Source organism: Aquila chrysaetos, chromosome 6 (genome assembly GCF_900496995.4).
Source record: "Aquila chrysaetos chrysaetos chromosome 6, bAquChr1.4, whole genome shotgun sequence".
Taxonomy (NCBI): Eukaryota; Metazoa; Chordata; class Aves; order Accipitriformes; family Accipitridae; genus Aquila; species Aquila chrysaetos.
This window is the reverse complement of record NC_044009.1, coordinates 24,354,512-24,376,708: the sequence shown is the minus strand read 5'-3', so window position 1 is coordinate 24,376,708 and position 22,197 is coordinate 24,354,512. Positions and strand designations below refer to the sequence as shown.

Genomic DNA, 22,197 nt, shown 5'->3' with positions numbered 1-22,197 from the left:
AGCCACTCCTCGTAAGACCTGTATAAAATGTTACGTTTTCTTAAGAGTGTGCACATGTATGATAATTTTAAAAGTAGTGGATTTTATGCATTTCTCTTGAAAACATTTGGCTAATACTTAAAAGTATAGGAATAAAGAGCAACCAAAAGGTTGTTTTAACTTGAGTTCTTTTAAATAGTCAACATTCTGTACATTTTCTATTTTCACAGCAACTTTGATGCTTTAGGTGATATACGCTCCTTTTCAATACTGAGTATTTAGCTTCAAGGTTATATAAGAACTTCATAACTGCTGCAGTCATCTGCTACATCAAGTTCTTAGCTTTGAAGAAATAAGATTCAGGATAGATCACGTCTCTCACTGGGCATGGGCTGTAATTATAGATGCCAATAAATTAACAGTAACCTCTTTTTATATTACCATCTGAGACATCCACGCTTACAGATACATACCTGTTGCTGAGTTTTTATTGTAAATCTTTTATTCTGTAGATGGAGCATTCTTAATGGGAGGGAGAAGGGCTTTCTTAAGCTAGAAAGGCTGCCCTCAAAGTATTGGCTAATACAGTACATGGCAGCAGCAGACCATTTCCAAATCTTCACAGGTCTCTCTTTGATGACGAAAAGCTTTGAGAATGGTCTGCTCCTAGCTTTAGTAATCTGAGGCTTCTGGACCTAATGACTTGTTCATACTAAAAAAGTTTCCAATGCCAAGAGAACATGACAACATCATAAAAAAACCACAGCTCTCTAAGCAATAGACTGGTAGGCTACAACTAGGTGCTCACTTACCTTCTTAGTGGAACTGAAATGAATGCAGGGGCAGTGTTGCAAACGTGGCCCCAGTATTAGCTACCAAATATCCTGCTACTGACCACGTTTGTTTTGCTTTTCATTTTGCCTCACCTCCTTAATTTCTACTTGGAATATGCAGAAAGTTAGAATCAAACCTTGTATTTCATGGCTCAAGTTACTAATTTTTTTCATGTGTCTTTGTAGTTATAAAGATTCCTGCACTAATTATGTTATCTACCCCTTTATATGTTGTGCAATTGTCTTTTAAAACCAGGAAAATTCCATATGTGATCCTTTGATATATTATAGTACACATGATAAAAAAAAAAAAATCTTAATTTTTTTCAGTGTCCACCAAATCTTCATAAACAAGATGGGTATGCCTGTGATTCTAATCAGGTATGCAATGTTTTAAAATCCCTGCACATCAGCAAATAGAAATCAACCTATTACAAGTTTTCTTTCTTTAATCCTGTCTTCCATATTTCTTCATAAATTTTGTCTTTTGGACATCTCTGTTGCTTGTGCTTTATGCACTCTATGAATAGTAAAAATTTCTACTTTGAATAAAATCTGCTTGGTATCTTTACATTTTACATGTAGATCTTTTATTACACTCCACGTTAATAAGTTCTTTACAACTATGTAAATGAGAAGTATAAAGCAGCTGCTGAAATGTCGGTATGTATTAAGCATCAACTGACTTTGAGAATCTGGGCCAAAATGTGTACTCCATCTACCCAAATTCATGAAAACTATTATATATCCCAATATGTGTGTTAAGAATCAAAATGAGACATTTGTTGGGGGAGGGGAAGGAAATGAAATAGTGTTCAGATCTTATTGCTAACATGTTGTGTTTTGTTTAGGGTCGTTGCTATAATGGTGAATGCAAGACAAGAGATAATCAGTGCAAATATATCTGGGGATCTAGTAGGTTGACTTTAACTACCTTAAATGTCTTTGTTTTGTATTTTTAGTATTTTTATTTTTTCTTCTTGCCACTGTAAGTTAAAGTTTTCTGCTCAGTAGCGTAGACTGCAGTGAGAAACTGTGGCTTGATTGCCAAGTGAAATTCTGAGTGTGGAAGTGTTGACAGTGAGATTGTTCTGACATGATGTGGTAGGTAGGACAGCAAATGCTGGACTCTGGTGGAATTAGGTGAGAAAACATAGAAAATATTGGCAACTTAGAGTTACTGTTAGCAGGGGGGGAAAAATGAGTTTGAGGATTTTTTGGGTATAGTTCAAAACAAATGTTCTGGGGTTTTTTAATGACAGTTGTTAATTCCATTATCCCAGCAGTGGTTCACGCTAAAGCTGTTCCACCTTGCTTCTCTTTGCTATACCATCCTACAAGACAGGAAAATTAGTACATAGGTGTGAATTTAAATATACAGAGTATGAATTTAAGCCCAGACGTGTTAAGTAAAATAGAATTGCAGTTGCAATGGAGTTTGTTTGCACCTGAGAGGGGATAAACTCTGTGTAATGATTTTGAGACAGTTCAGCAGAGCAGAACCATCAAGTTGTCCTGTACTCTAGCACTTAATGTTTTCTTGTGCATTTTGTCTAATTATAACTGCCACTGCTGACACTGCCTATTTGAGGCAGAAGAATCAGTCCATTCTAGGCAAGATGGGAGGGATATAGTTTTTTGTTTGTTTGTTGTTTGTCTTGTACAATACAAAAGATGCTATGTAAGTGTAAAATTGGATGGCGACATTGTCTTCTGATGCCTTTTTGAGCTTTATGTTGCCACTTCACATTTATTGATAATATTAAAGGTAACAGATGTTTTTGTTAACTAATTTCTTTGTATCTTACATACTTATATTTGAAAATATTTGGTTTGTCTTCTGTACAAGTGATTTTACTGAAACTACTATCTTATTTACTTTTAATATTTTATCTTCCTCTGTATAGTTGTTGTGCTTTTTTAAATTGATTTTTAGAAAAAACAAATGGGCTTGTTAGTAAATAATTGTGGTGCTGTTAGTTCAGATTTCTACTCCTACAAAGCAGTAGAAATTACACTCTGACTGTTCAACCCTGTTCTTGGTGAAGTCCTGAAAAATAAAATAAAATAAACATTGAGTTGATGTCAGAACATATGCTTATGGTATATGCCATGTATAAAATCTTTGATCTCCTGAAATACAGATCAGGAGTAACTGCAGTGCAAACAACTAGATTAAATCTGTGTGCAGCTGTTATGAAGTGAACAAAATTGGACCACAGATAAATTCAAATGCAGAAGACAATACAGACACTGTGGAGATTGCTTTTTTAAAAGTTCAGAGCAAATTTTGAACATTGAGATTATTTTAGAAAAGCCATCTGTAGGTATTGCAGTTCAGTCTGCTAGGTCCCCACTGTAGTCACTGGAAAATACCATCTGCGTACATACACATGTGTTTAGGTTTCTGTTTTGTATTAAAAAAATACAGAGAACTGCTGCAATAAATTATACAGGTTTTCAAAGCTCTTATGTTGCTAGTGGAAAGTATATTCCTTTTTCCTTTCTTCATCACAGAGTCTTCAGGATCTGACAAATTTTGTTATGAAAAGCTTAACACAGAAGGCACAAAAAAAGGAAACTGTGGAAAGGACGGAGACCGATGGATTCAGTGTAGCAAACAGTAAGTTCAGCTTGGTAAAGATTATTTGTATTTTAAATAGATTAATACTAATTTAATATTGTCTACTTTTTCATGAATGTTTGAGCAGTTTGTTTTGCATTATTTTGAATCTTCTTTCCCTCACAAGGTTTGCATCTTGAAAAAGTTCCGCAGCTCATTCTGACAAATCCATGGGTGACTCAGCAATACACTTGTAAAGAATTCCAGTTTTTCAGAAGAATGTACTGTGACTTTAATTCTTTCAGAGGGACTAGGGGATGGGGGAGCAAAAAGTCACAAGTTCCTAATAGACAAACACCTCAGACTTGGGAGGGATAAACTAGGCTGCAAATGTTTTCGCTTGCTATGGAATTAATACCAGATTATGTTATTTCAAGTTTATTCCAACCTTTATTTTGACCAGAGGACCATTAGATATTTGGACACTATAGAGAAAATGGCTGATTCATTTGCATGTGATCATTACTAGATGAATATTTGATTAAATTTAGTTTTCAGGTTAATAATCATTAGTGGATAGACTTAAATTTCTCCTAATTTACATACTGTTTTGTAATTTTTAATTAACCATGTAAAAATTTCAGTCTCGGAATGGTGTTTTCCTTCAACTATCTGACGTTTGTCATCAAGTGGCTTTTTTTTTTTTTATTACATGATTCACTTTTCAGATAGGTTCATAAGCAAAGTTGTTTAATGAATTTTTTTGTATTTAGATGAGAACAGTGTTGTTCTGATATGTATATTAAACTCATCTGTATAAAAGCTTTTCTGGGTCAGTAGAGATATGCAGAAGAATGGTCTAGCTTAAGGGCCATTTAAATTTTTTGCAGTTTTAACAAATACAATTTCCAGCATTCATCCAATTGCTTCTATGACTTAAGACAATTAGAGTAAGAGATGGAAGTTTTAAGCTGATATCCTTCTACTGAAGATTGCTCATATAAAATAACATCAAATAAAGCAGACTCTTTACCAAAATTCAGGCACACACACTGCATGCTAATGATTGTTATTATAGTTCTGTTGTCCTGCAAGGGAAATAAAATAAAATTAAAAATTCAAACTTCCCATTAACATACAGTGTCCAAGCTGCTAGAGAGAGGGAAATATAATTTACCCTGATATGACAAAGCTTTGTACAATTTGGCACCTCATAATTGTACTGTATTATATTTAGAGCACAGATAAATTTTTTTGTTGATGTGAACATTCACTGGTGCATTAGAATGAACGATTACTTGTTTCTGCCTCTTGTCATTTATATCAAATAATATTTTATTTCCAGACTTGTACTCTGAAAGTCTATCATGTGGCTTATGGTAATATATTACTTAATGTGATCAGCAGCATCATTGCTGGTCTTTCTTTTTTGTACGTTTACTTCATATTATTCCAGTAACTTTTTGATTTATGTTTTCATTTTACAGTGATGTTTTCTGTGGCTTTTTGCTCTGTACTAATCTTACTAAAGTTCCACGAGTTGGTCAAGTTCAAGGAGAAATTATCCCAAATTCTTTTTATCATCAAGGACGAATAGTGGACTGCAGGTAAGAGATAATGCGGTGTTCCAACATGATTTTGCTTTGTCAAACCTAACTGAATTAAGATAAACATAAATGTAAAATCGTATGATTTTTAGGTAATTAATATCTTGCAGCAAAATCATTATTCTGAGTGGTATTTCTTTTGATTTAAAAAAATTAAAAGGCTAATAATATTCCACATTTTAAAGAGGGCGAAATGTGGGTTATGCTCCTGATTACTCTATCTGGTCTCTCCAGTAGCAGAACTTCACAGTCAGAGTTTAATGCTCAGCATTATATTTTTCTGGGGGTAGGGGACGCATCTGTAATTGTCGAAGATCCATATATTAAACATAATGTTTTTGCATATTATATCCTTGGAGAAATAGCTGTAGGGAAATGAAGGCTGAGAGGGAGGAAACTGAAGAGTTGTGGCAGGATAAGATGTTAAGTTACGGTTCAGTTAAAGGGCAGGTAAATGGGTTTTAGTCTACTGTGCACAATACTGGATTTGTATTCTAAAGACATTGGCAGCATTGCTGTCATGCTAAGAATACTCTCTTACATAGTTAGGTGAGTGAACAATGATTCTTAACTCTTCTATTATTCCACTAGTATTTTTATTTAAATCTCATCACATGGGAAGTTAGTTTTTTAACATTTTTCTAGCAATAGTGTTTCACGATATTTGGGGGAAAAAAAAATGAAAAAAGCTTGGCCCATCAAAGACTGTTAAAAAAAACCCAAAGCCTAAGGGGGTTACTTTTTTAGTATTTAAGTCATTATCTAGACTTATTTTTAATCTGACAACCGGAACACCTTATCAATGCTGTGGACAGACAGAAAAACTTTATAATTTTGTTCAATCTGTCTGTATGCTTGAATGAGAGAAAGGTATGAGGCTTTTAGTATCTAGACTAACATGTTTAATATTTTCAAAAGACTCCAGTCACAATACTAATAGTATCTTAAAACTTTTTTCTCCTAGTGGTGCTCATGTTCTTTTAGATGACGATACCGATTTAGGTTATGTGGAGGATGGAGCTCCATGTGGACCTCACATGATGTGTCTGGACAAAAAGTGCCTGCCAATTCAGTCCTTGAACATAAGCAGCTGTCCCATTGGTTCTAATGGAAAAGTCTGTTCTGGTCATGGGGTAAGTCTGTACTGGGAGTTAGCTAAGCTTCTCCCGCTCTCTCTGCTATATCTGATCTTGTACCCTGTGGAGTTACCTACCTGAAAGTGTTCCCAAGACCTGTTGATCTGAAAACACAAATGTTAGATTCAGAGCAAGGCTGCCCTTCCGTGAAGCATAGCTAAAACTTTAGAAAGCAAAGTTGTCAAATTAGTTCTGCAATTATATCCAAAGTGGTGTTTTTGTTACTAGCAAGAAAGAACTTTGACATCAGTTATTGTAAAGACTTCTGTAACGTACTACCCATATTTCAAGCTACTTGCCATCTTCAGTTAAGCTTTTTCCTGCATACTAACACCTTTATAAAGTTGGCCGTGTGTTCATGGATTTATACCTCATGACTGAGATAATTAAAATTCTAAACTGTTGGACCTCAACAGAGAAGATACATTCTTCTTGAACAGCTGCAAACTGTATCATTTTACATTCAGGAACATTATATTCTGTTATTCTACCCATAAGTTCATTTGTCTAAGACAGTAGGTATGTTTTGATGAACAGATTCACTGTTCCATGCCTTAACTGATACTGATACAACATTGATAAAACCTTTCCACTGTGGGATTCAGTGGACAGATACTTGCCTAAGGGGCTAGACTTTATACAAAGTTTTTGTTTTTCTTCTCGTTATGTGTAATTGAAGACGAATTTGAGTGCTTCAAAGAGGATTAGGTTCAAAATCAAGAAGAAAAATTTTAATATTGGAAAGTAAAGGATCTAGGAGTTCTAGAAATCCTCTTGGTACTTTTGGAGAGTGGCATGAGTGGTGAGGGAACTATGTTACCTTTTTTGTTTTGCTTTGGATGATTCCAATTCATAATTTTAAAAGAATACTTCAGTTGATCAAACCTGCCATAAGATGTATTTATCTTCAGCTTCCTAGATAAGATTCTTCAGTGAATACTTTAAGAAGCAGAGTGAGATAAAAGTTAAATGAAAAAAATCACATGTACTACTTGTAATCATTGGTGTGTAGGTTCTTTTGGGTTTTTTTTTTGCCATTATGTTCCAGTGTCCAAAAGGCATTATTAGCTGATGCCTAATGACTCACTTCACTTCTAGTCCAATAATCAAAACTTCATTCTTTTGTTTTGCGTCTGTTTCTCATGTCATGCTCTTTCCTTGGTAACCTCTTCTAGCAAGACATTCCATGTTCTTTTTCACATGGAAAGTTTATAGCTATTAACTCTCACTATTGATTTGATACTTTAGATTTTGTCAGTTGGATAGGTTTTCCTGTATCTGATAAATGTAATGCCAATTTTAGTGAGTCCTAAGTCCTTTTTTAGAGGTCATTCAATTAATGTAGACTTAGGAAGAACTATTTCCTCTCTTTCTAAAAGATAAGCAAGCACTCCTTGTTGCTGCTTAGAAAAAAATGACAACAAAACCGATGAGAATCTTGCTATTTTTTATACATGGGAGCAAGCTGTTAATGAGAGGTTGTAAAACATGACCATATCTTGAATGTTTTAAATTCAAATGCTTGTATTCCTTCTGGACATCCAGGCTCAAAGTCTAGATAGTTGGTTAGTGAAGATCTAACTAGTCTAGATAGGTTTTGGGGTTTTTTTTTTTGGATGAGAATTTCTGTTATTTTTTACATCCTATGCAGGTGTGTAGTGCCAATGATGATGGAACCACTGGGAACACTTCTGCTTTTCCTAGCCTCTGAGTGTATTTAGAGGGTAAAAGCAAACTTTCAGGTTATTGATATATCATACTCATTCTAAACACTCAGTGCTATTGTTACAATATATAAATGGATGTCTTATACTATGAATCAAATACCTAATTACAAGTTAAATAAACTTAATAAAATGTAGTTAAAAACCAACTGCTGTAATTTATTGTCTTTTCCAGGTTTGTAGTAATGAAGCGACTTGTATTTGTAATTTCTCCTGGGCTGGGACAGACTGCAGTATTGATGATCCTATCAGGGATACTGGTGGCAAGAAGGATGAAGGACCCAAGGGTTTGTGTGATTTCAGTTTTGATGTTCTTTCAAGTATTTATGACATTTTTCTGATGATACACGGTAGTAGAATTAGCACATAGAAAAAGAATATTATTGTGCAGTCCTGCTTAGACCCAGACAGTAAAATTCTGCTTTGTGTAGATGAAGTAGGTCTTTCTGCTTTGAGAATTGATGAAACTTTTATGTTTCTAACCTAAATTTGGGGAAGCTTTCAATAGATAATGGTATGTAGTTTCTGGTTTTTTTCCTTCATCCTTTATTCTCTATTTTTTATGTTCATTTTCTTTGTGATTGGAAACTGACTAAGTGTAGCTCTTATTATTTATATCATAATTGAGTATTTGTGTTTTACTAGAGATTTCCAGTTCCCTTAGCTGTTCTCAGCTAATTCAGAGAATTCAGTGGCATAAAAAAGGGAAAAGTGGAATGTCCCTGGTGAAAAAAGCTTTGATTCTTTGAAATCAGATTTAAATGGGAGAAAAAAAGTAAATCAAGATTTTAAGGAATTACATTATTCTTATGACTGTTATTGCTTACTCATGTATTTAGTAGGTATTTCAACTGCATTGAAGTATAAAATACAAAGAGGAGCTATTGAGGAAATAATTCATCAAAAAAGTTTTCCAAAGAGGAAGAAAAGCACTTGAGATTCTCTCTGACTTCTCTGCCAAAGAATGTCTTTGGATTGTGCTGTCCAATTTTTTTGTCTTTCCTGTTGTCAGGACATTGTCTAACATCAGACTATATTTATCCAGTGTTACGCATTTACAGATAAAGTTCCCAATAAACAACTGAGAAACCCAAACAAAATCTTTCTGCTATGTCCCAGTTCCAGATTCTTCTGTCCCTTATATAAGGCTGATGGAAAGAAGGTAGACTTGTTTAAAAATGTAGTCCTTAGAGCTCAGACTCTAATTGATTACTCTTAAAAAATCCAAGGTTTCAAGGGAGGACAGGGTTTTGGTATGTCCTTCCAGAATGGCTCTACTTCTGTCTTGTGTGCCTTACTCTTTTGCCCCTGAGCAGAATGGTTCCAGTAGATCTTTACCAAGAACTGTTGAAGAGATCGTCTTGAAACAAGTTACCACTATGAAGGAGGCTCTCTAGAACAGTCCAGATTTGTATTAGGGAATCGGTGCAGGTGCTTCCTGGACTCCTAACACCATCACCATTGAGTGTAGAGCTGGCTGGTTTGTACCCTGTCTTACAAAGCTACTTGTTGTTCCCATTTCCCATGAAAACCTTCATAACTATGGAACGCTGCTTACAGAGTCTTTAAAAAAAAAAAAAAAAAAAAAGTGAAGAACAGCACTATAGAGCTGGTTACTTCCCTTTTTGTGGGGATGAGGAGAGCAGTATTTACAGTTGTGACGCTGAGAGTACATGAATTTTGTATTGCTCATTTCCAAATCCTGTAGGTAAGAAATAATTCCTTCCTCTATAAAAAGGTCTATAGGAAAAGCAACACAGAAGGTACACTTTTCTTGGTTAGATTTTTGTAATTCAAATTAACTCATCAATTTCAGAATGGAAATACCTTTATGAAAACTAATACATCAATGCTGAAATGTTCTGGGAAAAAGTCTTAAATGGATAGTATCTGCATGGATTTCTGCCAGTAGGTACAGACATAAAGTTTAGACTGCATTTTTCAATGCAGTCCTCTGCAAAAAGGCAGAATATGTTTTTGTACAAGGTGGCTCAATGATTTCAAAAGACGGATTATTTTTACTTATGTTGTTGTAATTTATTGGTGTCTGAAGCACCTAGTAATGAAGTTAGGAGCCTGAACACTGACAGCTACTATAATCTCTTTTGGTGTGCTAACAGAGGAATTCCTTTGTAACAAGATGTCAGAAGAATACAGGAGTAGTTTTCTGTATTGTAAAGATCCAACGTACTGAAGTAGTTTCCATTTTTTTTTCCCCTTATTACCAGTACTTCCTATGTCATATGCCAGTTTACAAGTCTGAGACAGAAGCCAAATACTTGTTTTTCCTTAGGCCTAAATTTGAGTTTTGTTACGTTTCAGAAACAGAACACTCATGATGTGAAGATTCACCAGATTTAAGATTTTCCACACCATAAATCCAAGCATTTTTCTTACTACAATTAGAGCATGTATAGCCAGGAATTATTGCTATTTATTTATATGTTGTTACAATAATTGACAGCTGACTGCTACTCCTGCTGGACTTTTCAGACCTTTCCATTATCCATCAGTTGCTTTTGGCTCCATACTGTATTTCAGGATTTAAAACATTAGTGGTCCTTAATTATGTTGGTATTAATACATGAGTCTTAAATTACTCTAAACTCAGCAACCTACTGTATCCTGTACTAGTAGACCTACACAGCATGCTAGCAGTTTTCAGAAGACAAAGAGTTCTTGCTGTTAGTTTTCGGCTACTGCAGAAACTTTGAATTACTTTAGAGTGTTGGCTAGTAGTTTTGAAATAAGTAGGAGTCCATATGGACACAAGAGTCTTCCTTTACAATTTCATTTGCAGAATTAGGTCTTTGTTTGACTAGTGGAATAGTGTTTGTTTGGTTTTTTTAATATAAAATTTATGTCTCAAGTGTGTGTGTGTGTGTGTGTGTGTGTGTGTATTTATGAAACAGGAAAAAAAATGAAACAGTTTCAAAACAGACTTATTTCAGCAAGAAGACTACAAAGTTTTTGTCCCTTGGAAAAGTTCTCATTAGGGAATTCAGCTGCTTGTTTGTGGTCCATTATGACTCAATGAATCTATCAAGCTTTTAATCTTTAATATAAGAAATGTATAGATGTTTTTTCTGAAAAGAGTTCCCTTAAAAAATAAAAAATAAGGCCTCAATGTCTTAAGAGACACTATCTGAACATACTGAAATTTCCAGGGTGTTACCTGAAGCACATTTTTAGGGTAGGTTTTTCCTTTTAAAAGGTGTTATCTGTCTTTAGGTCATATAGATAGAAAGTCCTATTCATAAATGCAGTAACAAAGGAAAATTTTACTAACTAGTAAAGGAATGAATTAAGAAGTTGGTTTTTTTCTTTTTCTGCAATGGAACTGTTTCCAAACAAACTGTTTTCATTTGCTTAGTGTTATTATGGATACAGTAAGTTTCTGGTGATCGAAAGGAAGCTTTGTTATTGGTGATTTATTTACATTTTGGCTGTTTTAAATAAGCAGTAGGTTGAGGATGTTCCCTTTTTAAGTAAATAATAGAGTCGCAAGCTAAAAGGGATAGTCTCACATTTACAGGAAAACTTCTTGTTGAAATATTTGCAGGCATTCAAAGAAAACCAAATATAGCTAATTTCAGAATTTTTAAAGCTACAGTATTTGGTAAATAAAGGTCTGTTAGGAGGTTTGAACTGTTTATCTGACAATGGATTATAGCATAAAATATTCCTTTGAGGAATTACTTCATGTTTTCATTTCAGACATATATGTGATCATTTCCTTAAAAAATCTTCCCTTTTCCCTCCACACAGTGAGCATGGCCACTAACAGGCTAATAGGTGCAGTGGCAGGGACCATTCTGGCCTTGGGGGTGATTTTTGGAGGCACAGGGTGGGGAATAGAGTAAGCATTTTTCTTAGTTTGAGTTTTATGTTTGGTGCCTAGTGTGTGAGGTAACCGTATGCACCCGAGCCCTCTGTGTATTACCCCCTGTTAGCTTTGTCATGTGGTGACTGTATTTGTCATGTGATTTGACTGTGTCTGTGTCATGTGGTTTGCTCATGCAGTGTTGAACCTTCTCCTGTCTGGGATAATGTGGGGCATAAAACAATAAGTTTGTGAATTTTTACATTGTCACAGTAAAATTAAATGTCTAAATGTTTCCATTACACCAAATTCTAAAAATTCTGGGAAAAAAATGGAAGTTTGTGATTTGTGATAATTTTGCAAAATAGACTAAGTAATGTGGCCTATTTAATAAAATGCAGAAATTGTTTATTACAATCTATGGGGCTTTCGGTCTAATAATCGGTCACATGATCTAGCTAGGAAGATGAAAGCTGATGATAATAGTATAGACAGCTAGTTTTACAGTAAAGCTTCTGAATGTTCTGTTGCTAGGTTTCTGTTACCTTAAGGCCATAGAATGCTGAAGGATAGAATTTATATATACACAATATGTATGAGCAATTTTTATTGTCTTTTCATAGTTTTAAGAAACTGTAATCTTAAGTGTTAGCCCACTACGTCAATTTTAACAGTGCCTATGATTTATATATGTGTGTGTATGTACATATACACATACAAAAACGCCCATATAAGAACGCTCTTCATTCTGTGTTCGCTGTGCAAACTACAGAATAAATTGCAGTTACTCTGCTCTTCTGAGGTTTCCAACTTCACTGTGTTTCTAATACTATCTATTACCTCTGTTGTGTGACAGTGGCATCTCTCTGAAGGGGGAATCATAACAAGACAGTTTGTGATTTCTAATCAAGCTGTGTGAAAAAGCATTCCTGCACAGTTCTAATTAAGGCTGCACAGGCAGTCTTCTGGTAGGCAGCATTTTGCATGTCTGAGTTTGCAGCCCTAGATATAACCTTTTTAGCTGTTGCTGAACGGGACTGTTACATGAAACTCAGATTCTCAGAAGAGTAGAGACTTTTACACTCACAGAGGACAACTAATAGAAAAACAAATAGGAAGAAGGTAATAGATCATCTGCTTGAGAAAGAGCGCATCTGTGTTTTACTGGTGGCTTTTACAGCTGTTTGCTAGAAACTGAAGACTGTGAAGATTGTAGAGGTTTGGGACCCAGATTCTGGAGCAGAATATTTATTTGCCTACAGGTTGAGGACCATTCGCCTTTTCCTTATATTCTGCCTTGTACCCTTCTGTTTTTATCTTCCCTTACCTGCTGTCTCAATCCACTCAGCTCTGACCAACGTCCCTGACCATTTGTTCTTGCTCCTTTATCCTTCTGCTCTAATTCCAGCTTTTCTTCATCTTTCCTCTCTTCTTCTCCCTCACTACCTGACTAATTTTTCTTTTTGTTTCTATCCATTCTTCTTTCCTGGATCCCATCAGTTTTTTCTCTGTCCTCTGGTTCCTTCAGATACAAATGTACATACAAGGCAAGCTGCTGCTATTTTTTTGTTGCTTGGTTTAAAGAAAGCACATGGGAACACAAAACCCTCTCTGTTCCTAATGCCCTTCAGGCCCTGGTAGCTGTTACCATCAATGGCTGCAGGGGAGGTGGTGCTATCACAACCTGATGGCAGGTCCTGCCCTTCTTCCTCCTTCCTCACCACTTCACTTACAAATCGCAAACTTTTCTTCAAAGTGCTGAAATAACTTTAGTTTCTTAATGCTTTATGAACTTAGTAATCATGGGGGACAAAATGGCAGAGTAGGTTTTTTTCCAGATTTCATCCTAAAATGGATACTTAGCTTTGATAACTTAAACCAGAGGATTTGACTGGCATATTGACAGGCAAGAGAAGAAAACATCAAACCACCCCAGTGTGTTGTTACCTGCAGGACAATGTGCAGGAAACTTGCCTCTTCTACAACTAGCAGAGTTTCAAAGCAATGTATATTAATTCTTGCAGAATCTGTCTGATGATGATGAAGATTTAGGGAATAATCTGAATTCCACTGAAATTACAGGTGTGTTCTTTTTTAACACCTTCAGTAGGATTTGTATCAGGGTCCTAAAAGATGTCTAGAGATGATACGATAGCCATGCCAAAGCAGACAGCATCTTGCAGGAAAGGGTAGTGTGCCAGGCAGTTATGGTGTGGTTAGTTGCAGGAGCTTCCTCCTGATAAATCTGTGTCTGCAGGTTATAGCAGTAGCATGGCAGAAAGAACAAGCATACCAGAAGTGTTGCATCTTGTGATAGTCTGGATGGAAAATGACCCCACAGTATGGTGGTTGTTAAAACCTTCCTCTCACTTTCAGTTTGTATGTCAAGTATCAGAGTCCAGTGGCTAGAGAGGCTTATTTAGCTAAAACATATTGATTTATACTTTTCTTCATAAATGTCACTAGCTAAAATGACCCAATGCAAAGTAGGCTTCGTACTGGTAGGAAAATTCTGGTTTATTAGTAATACAATTTCCTTGATAATGCTTAATAAAACATAAGGTATACATCCTTAAGGTAAGGTATAACATGTAAAAGTAGTCTTGCTGTAAGTACTTTTATGTGCACAATCTGTTATGGTCTTAAAACAACTTACCAATAATCCTCTTAAATCTCTGTATTTTGAAACTGGAATTCATTAATTGGAGGACTCCGTTCTGCTAAACGAGTGGTTGCTGTTTAATAATCATAAGTATTCCACCAGCTTTGTTTTTATATTGAAGTCAGAAATGAGATTATAGTTGTCTTATCAGTGAAATTTTACCTTGAATGTAGCCTTTTCAGCATCTTTACTAGGAAAAATAGCTGTTTCTCTGCATTCATAGGAACTGCCACTCCCATCATACTGTGAAACAGTTTTAAAATTATTCCAGATGAATGGACATGCCTTTATCTACAGCCATGTATGATTTACTCTGCTCTTAGGCTCTCTCAAGTAGATAGCCTAACTCTCACAGGCATTTGATTTTCAGGGCTTTTTTTGTGTTAAAAATGAACATCACTTCTTTAGTCACTGACACTTTATAAAATTGGCTCAGATCCGAAAAGTGTTTTTATCAGGACCCATTTATTATTTAACGTAATTTCATTAACTTTTCTATTAACTGAACATACTTGTTTTGTATATTACCCTCTTCTGTTTAAATTTTGATTGAATTCTCCATATTTACTATAAATAAAACCAATATTGATTTTCTGTATTGAAAGAACAAACTGCTGTTTGTTGAATGGATGTGCACTATGAAATAGATTCTTCCCCCCCAGCATTTAACAACCAGGGAACATAGTAAGAAGAGGGATGTAAAAAAGTGGCGATTTGGTACTTTCTTATCTGAGTTATGACATTGTTACTATCAGTTAATCATTGTACCTCTTTTGTGGGAAGATAGCATTCTATGGCTAGAAAAAAATCAGCTTTAGAATTTTTCAAGGCTTCTAAAATTTATTTCAGATTAATTACGTGCTGTGTTTTCAGTCTTCTGTAGTGTGCAATCGTTTGGTAAAATCCAGAGTAAGCCATAGATCTGAGTCAGATACAGTAGCTCATTAGGCTGCTGTTGAAAGCAAGCCTTAATTGGCAATATAATGCCTGTGGAATGGCATTGATTTACCCTCCACCATGCTCACTCCTGCTGATTTGAGCCAGGTGTGACTTTAAAGGTAAGTCCAAATAAGATACATTTTCCCAAATTGTGAAAAATTACCATTTAATTATTGTTGTCAAATTTGTGCACTGCTCATATCTGTAAAGCTCACTATATTTCTTTTCAGTCCAAATCTTTTATTCATATTCCTCAATAATCTTTGTGTAGGAATTGCAGGAAGCAATTTTTAAAACTTCATTTTCTTTTAGCTAATCTGATCACCAGAAGCACTGATACGGGAAACATGTAATGGATGCAGTGAAGTTAGGTCTCTGCAGTACATTTTAAAACTTAGGGCACGTACTTATTGTGTCTGGGACTGGGCAGAAGGTTTTGTGATACTGACCTAACAGCTTAAAACTTTCAGTTGTGGCAGCTGCCCTTGCTCTTTCCTTTGCTGATCTCTGGCTGCTCCTTTTTCTTCCTTGTGTTAGCTGTCTGACAGTTTTCCAAACTCATTTTCAGAACATTTAAAACAGGGAAATTTCAATTGTTGTGTAGAAGTGTTGGTTTGGGGAGACTGGGATAGGAGGTAAGAACTGTTTTTTGAAGGCTATTCCTGAATATGTGAATGTTTAAACAAAAACTGTCCAATATGCTGCAAAAGAACTGTTGGGTTGGTTTCATTTTGCCTTGAGCTCAGATGCAATTAACTTTACATCAAAGACTGCTTAATAGGAAATTTTTGTACAGAGCAATTAAAATGTTACTCAAGCCTATTGTCAGTTTTCCTCCACCCTGTGTAAATAGAGCACTTAAGGGTCAATTATGAATATCTTATTCAGGTGTTCTCTTGCCCTCTTCAGAAAATTGCACAAAAATATTTTGTGCTGCTGCTTTTTGTTGCTCTTTTTTCCTGCTCCACCCTTCCCTACTTTGTTATTAAGTAGCTTCTTGAGGATGATGAAGAGATGCTTTGATGTTTGGAAAGCTTAATGGGAATACAGCTTTTATTTCAACTTTTGTTCCTTATTATATAATCCTTTGCTTTTGTCAAACAATTGTTTGTAAATTTAGCATTGACGTAACTGTAGGGAGTCTGGACTCTGATTGGCAAGTGGTGCTAGATGCTCTCAGCTCAAATTAAAATATCTACCACCTTTCAGGATCTCCATGAAAAAAGCCAGGCTTTTTTATTTTTATTTTCTTTCTCATTTGCTGTAGTCATAAAACATACAGTATTCATACTTTTTCCTTTAAGTTAAGGAATTATTCACAAATATCTTAGTGTCCTCAGCTGATAGTTCATTCACTCAATAATGGAGTAAGTCACAATGGAATTTACTGTCTAACACTAGATTTTTTTCTGTGGTAGATGTCAACATAGCACAATGCAGAGACCAACAGCTTTGTTCATTCTTAGTGTTAAAGAAAAGTAAGTTGGGCTTGCTGAAATTGTCTAGAGACATCACCTTGTGTGCTGTCTATATTCCTTGAATTGTTTGACTACCCTTCAGTTGCTTCACTTAACGTGAGTAAAGTGGTTGGTTCTTATGTCTGTCTTACCGTAATCCTTTATCACAGGTCCTAGTGCCACCAATCTTATAATAGGCTCCATCGCTGGTGCCATCCTGGTAGCAGCTATTGTCCTTGGGGGGACAGGATGGGGCTTTAAGTAAGCAATGCCGCATGTCTTCTCTTCAGTGGCTATGGCATTTCTATTTCTTGCTTACATCACTAAGTTTTGAGCTCCTGCTACAAGATTTCTAACTTAACTCCCCCCTGCAACCCAACTATAACAAACTGCTTTGAAGAGAAAGAATTACGCATGCACTGAACAAGAGGAGGAAGCAGATTTGAAACTAGCAGATGTCATCAGGTTGCAAAGTTGAAGAACATTAAAAGAATGAATTTAACTTTCATGAGTTCACCCTAACACTCAGGGAACAAGGTCTTTTTTTCACCTCCAATTAGTAGTGGTGTTCTCAGAAGTTGACTACAATGGTTAAAAACTCCAAAAGAGACATGTCTTGAGGAGTGTTTATTTTGAATGCAGTAGTACTTTCAAACTGATAAACTTTTTTATAATTTATATAATTTTTATATAATTTTTATAATTAAAGACTTCATGTGTAAATGATAAGTGGTGGCAGTAGCAGAGTAGTTTTCAGTAACAAACAAATGCGTTGACACAGTTGACTCAGAAGTACTAAAGCTAACTTTTGTTTGTGGTTACTGATTTTTTTTTTTTTAATTATCAATTCACTTTTTTTTTTTTTTTAAAAATCAGGTTTAGAGAGAACACTTTGAAATCTTGAACTGTCTCCTGAAAGATGAAAGCATTTCTCACCCAATTCTAGTTCCATGTGTTTTATAACTATGAAGTGTAACATGCTAGTCCTTCTGCTTGTGACTGTTAAAGCCACGAGAGAGTCTTGTACAAAGGTATTTAATTCTTGCCTTTTTTTGTAGTGTCAAGTCTACTTACATGCATGCTCCATATTTGGTAAAAAGGATCTAAATTTAGAATCAATGTTTATAACCTTACAAATCATGGAAGCATTAAGCACAAGTAATTTCTCATGGTATTCAAGTTGCTCTTTCTTTTCAATAACATGAATCAAGATTAAGCCATGATACAACAATAAGCCATAATTCCTGAATCAGGTTTTTATAACTCTTCAGAGAATATTTTATGTGGCCTATATTCATATTCCATGTCTGAGTTGAGAAGAAAAACATAATTGTTCCCTAATAGATTAAGGTGGCTGTCAAAGTAGGATATAGTGATCAGGTCATATTTATCTGTTAATTCACTTTCAAAGGTCACCTGAAAATGTTTATTTACTTCTGGTTTAGAGTATTATATTTTCCTAGTGTCTGGTGGCCTTAATTACACAGGCATACAGAAGCAAAATATTTCTAAATCTCTTTCAGCCCTGCTGAACACAGAAGACAGACTTTGCCCTTTCTTCTGGACAAGGCAACTAGTACTTCCTCTTGCACTGCCTGCCTCTGTTGGTGCTTTCAGAAAGACCCAGCACCTGCAGCATTCATTTTTCTCTAGATGCTTGTTCTGAGGGAGTAACACTCCCTGCGCTTCCCCTTGACACTGGCAAGAGCTGCAGAGCTGCATGCATCAGCTGTGGGAGTCAGTGCTCCTCATTTGCTTTAGTAAGAAAAGATTAAATACAAAAGGTGTCAAAACATCTGTCTAAGCATGGGTGTATGAATGATCTTCATGAGCCTTTTTAATTCCTGCTGATAGACTGAACCTTGAGCTGTTCTATTTTTTTTCGTACAGCTTCTTCTCAGGTAAATAAATTAAATCCACTTATTTGTACAATTAATATCCCTAGGTCAGCCTCCAGTATTTATAAGTTACTACAGGGCAGCTCTAAACAACATCATTTTAATACAGTCCTGTGTCTTTTGCATTGTGTCTCATATGGCTGAGATTTGTATTTTCCATATTTATAAACAGTAAAATAATTTAGTATTTATGCATTTTTAATTTGTTATGTTGTTTCATCAAATCTATGTTCAGAGGCAGAAATTCAAATGAGGTGTGTATTTTAGAATATGCAGTGACAGATATGGCCTCACATGTGGTGTTAACACAAGAAGGAATTGGGATTCTTTTCATTTGATGGATTGAAAGATTTTTTCTGTGTAAAGGCCTAGTCTGGGAATAATCCTTTTTTACAGACTCTCTGTAGTACTTGGACATATTCTATAGCATTAACTAATACAAGTACATTTACATTGTTTCTACCATATCCTAATAGATGCAGATTTATAGGAGAGAGTTGTCTTTTAACTTAAATAAAGCATATAATCAATACATAAAAATTTCAGTTAGTTGCAGAACTGAGTTGGGGTTTTTTTTCCCTGCACTTTGCTGCAATTAGCTTTTTAAATAAATACAACCAAATTTTCTGCAAGGCTTGCATTAACATTTCTGTTAAAATTTTTGGTTTATTGAGAACAACAATGTACACACTTAAAGCGATAATATTAGAAACACTGATACTGCAAGTTCCCATGGGAATTAAGCGAGCTAGATTTTGTTGGAAAAAATAAATGTCAAATTATACTTTTGGACCAGTTTTCTGCCATCAGAGACACATGTCTGTTACTTAGCAATTCATATACTTTCCAGACATAGAATACTCATTCCTAAATAATATGTTTGTATTGCAGAAGGTAATTTGTTGAAAACACAGTACAAGTCATTAAAATATGAAAACTTTAGGCAGTTTCTTCCTCTGAATCTTTTTAAGTTGTCTTGTGCTGTAACAACCTTTGCTCCTTGCGTCAGTGCTGCAGCACTGGCTAGCAGCTGTGCGAGCAGTCTGGCTGCTGACTGGGGACACCTACGCTTGAGAACTTGCATGAACACAGATTTTTAGAAGTCTGAAACAATACAGTATTTACTTGATGGTTTATTTCTTCTTTGTGTTCCACATCTCTCAAACTACTCTCACAAGTGTTCAGCTTTGCATCCTGGTGTCATTCATTTGCCCAAATATAGAAGCTTGTTATCCCTATAGAGGATATGTCTCTTTAAGCTCTTACTCTTTATTCTGTAGCAGAACCTCAAATACACTGGCCTGGCCTAGCTCACAGCTTGAAGTGCATGTTTCTTCTGGGGGTCAGAGGGGAACTGAAAAGGCTTTTCAGCTTGTATACAAAAGAGGGCTAGCACATGTAGACCCTCTGATACTGTGCTTCAGCTATATCTGGAGGGACAGAGAAGGTTAATAAGAGGATTTTAACTTTTCCTTTTTAAGCAAGTAAGTGATATGCTTAGACTCTGCAAATAAGAGAGAAGGTAGCTAATGCTTTACAAACTGGGAGATGTGATTTCTGTTTCACAGGTTATCAGATGTTCATATGAACATACGGTACTGTGGTGTCAAGTCCATATCAAACGTAAGCTGCAACTAAGCAAACTTTGTTCATGAACTGAGGTGGTGGGGGGTGGGGGTTGGAGGGAAGTGTAAAAGAAGGCTTGATGCAAGTTTGGAGAAACAAAGTATATAAGAAAACCCAAACCTTCCAGTTTCAAGAGTGAAGCCTAGGTTATTTTTTCTAATCAAGTCAATGAGTGGATAGAACAGGAAAGAAAAAAGTTAACTGACAATTTTAGGGGGTGTAGAGCCTCATTACACATTTCAGGTGGCTTAGAGTTAAAGGCTGTGGGTGGAAACCTTGTTAAGCAGTAGATTTTACTTCATCTGAGCCTTGCATAGTACTTTTAACACTGTTGGTGTTTAGACTGTGGTAAGGGAGTCCTGCATATTTCTACCTGAACTCTGCTGGGTAATGTACAGAAGTATGGCATTCATGAAATCTGAAGTTCATTTTGGTGTAGCAAGTTTGTGCAAGAGTTCAGTATACAGTGTTTAATATAGAATCGATATAGGAAGGACATTTTTACCATTAGAGTAGTTCTGTGCATCGGCTGTAGTCGCAGTCTCAGGGGCCTATGCTCACTTTTTTTCCTAGCATATAGTCACTTACTTTTGCAAAGCTACTACAGTAATATAAGCCAATTAAATGCTTTTGTTGCTGACTTTAACAGTATTAAAGCAATTTTTAGTAATAAAGCAACACTGCTAAGAGGCAATGCTAGTAAAAGTGATGTGTAAATGCACAGGAAAAGCTGCTTCTCACTGTATCAGAATGCAAAAGTGGCTGACGGAGAAGAGTTGATTGTAGGCACAATTCTATTTCCAGCAATTGTTTCTTAGCTGAAGAGCTGCAGGGTTTTCTGTCCCTGTTCTAATGGAAGATTAATGGATGGACCAAAGACTTACCCAGATATAACAGATGCCAAGTTTTTAACTGGTCTGTGCAGATGCGTTTAGACCCCAAAAGTTTCTGCAAGATAAGGCAGTGGAATGCTAATGGCGCCTTTGTGAGGAAGGAGGTTTCGGTCCCTTACCAGCATTTCCATAAACCATGTATCATGGGCCTAAATACAGTCACCACTGCACAAACATCAACATTAGAATCAAACTTGAGATATTTTCTCACTTTTTTCCAAGCTACTAGAAGAAATGGCAGGTCAACGTCTTATTTTAGGCTGCTAATTTTAGTCCCTCATTTTGTTAATTTGAATTGGTTTTGTAGCAAAAGGTCATTTATTTAAGCTCTTCTTCAGCATTTGAGCCATGCTTTAGGAATGCCTATGAAGACATTAGCTATTTGAAGTGGTTAAAATACTGGGTTTGGATAAATCTTTAAATGCTTAAGTAAAGCTTTGTATTTATGTGATCACAAAGGCATGGATTTGCAAGTAATGTACTGTGTAACCACGTTCCTAATTAGTTGCAAAAAAATTGCAGAGGATTGCAGCAAGGTATTTCTTACATACATGCAGCCTTTTTTAAAGCCAGTTTTTCTTTACTGAAGTATTTTTCATTTGTAAAGATGACCATGTTAGAGAGGCAGTGGTGTGCTGCTTTGATTCAGAATCACCTATAATTTTGCTTTTGTTAGAGACAATTTTTCTGGTTGGATTACAGACTGAAAGGCTGACCCTCATTATTTAAAGAGGCACTAAATGCAAAAAAGTAGTTAATGTTCTAAGATCTTCCACATAAAACAACAAAGAACTAGGAAATGGCCTCATTCTCCTATGTGTCCTTCCATAGAGGAAGGACCCTTCCGCCTCCTCCCTTATCGTTTTACTGACGCATACTGAAAGGAACCTTGTACTTCTGTAATACATAGCTATTAAGAGGTGCAAATATCCAGAATCTGATACTCACCTAGTTTCCTTTCTTTTTATTGTAATTTTCTTGGGGAAGAGATAGACTTGTTCTATTTGCTGATTTAAGTAAGACTACTGTCTTCATTTTAGTATTAAAATGGTTGGTA

General features: G+C 35.6%; 1 protein-coding gene across 14 annotated transcripts in view; it reads left to right on the top strand.

Annotated features, from left to right (window-relative positions):
- Positions 1 to 22,197, top strand: part of ADAM23 (ADAM metallopeptidase domain 23) — an 85,249-nt gene that overhangs the window by 57,613 nt on the left and 5,439 nt on the right. For 5 of the 14 annotated variants that reach the window (XM_041124287.1, XM_030017841.2, XM_030017842.2 and 2 more), the window contains exons 19-26: positions 1,143 to 1,193; positions 1,664 to 1,727; positions 3,330 to 3,435; positions 4,863 to 4,982; positions 5,947 to 6,115; positions 8,018 to 8,129; positions 16,894 to 16,984; positions 20,190 to 20,244. In XM_041124287.1, coding sequence (XP_040980221.1) covers positions 1,143 to 1,193; positions 1,664 to 1,727; positions 3,330 to 3,435; positions 4,863 to 4,982; positions 5,947 to 6,115; positions 8,018 to 8,129; positions 16,894 to 16,984; positions 20,190 to 20,244 — 768 coding nt within the window. Of the gene's footprint in view, positions 1 to 1,142; positions 1,194 to 1,663; positions 1,728 to 3,329; positions 3,436 to 4,862; positions 4,983 to 5,946; positions 6,116 to 8,017; positions 8,130 to 11,610; positions 11,702 to 16,684; positions 16,834 to 16,893; positions 16,989 to 18,246; positions 19,832 to 20,189; positions 20,245 to 22,197 lie in introns of those variants that run through there. The other 9 variants (XM_030017846.2, XM_030017847.2, XM_030017849.2 and 6 more) reach the window with 7 other exon arrangements.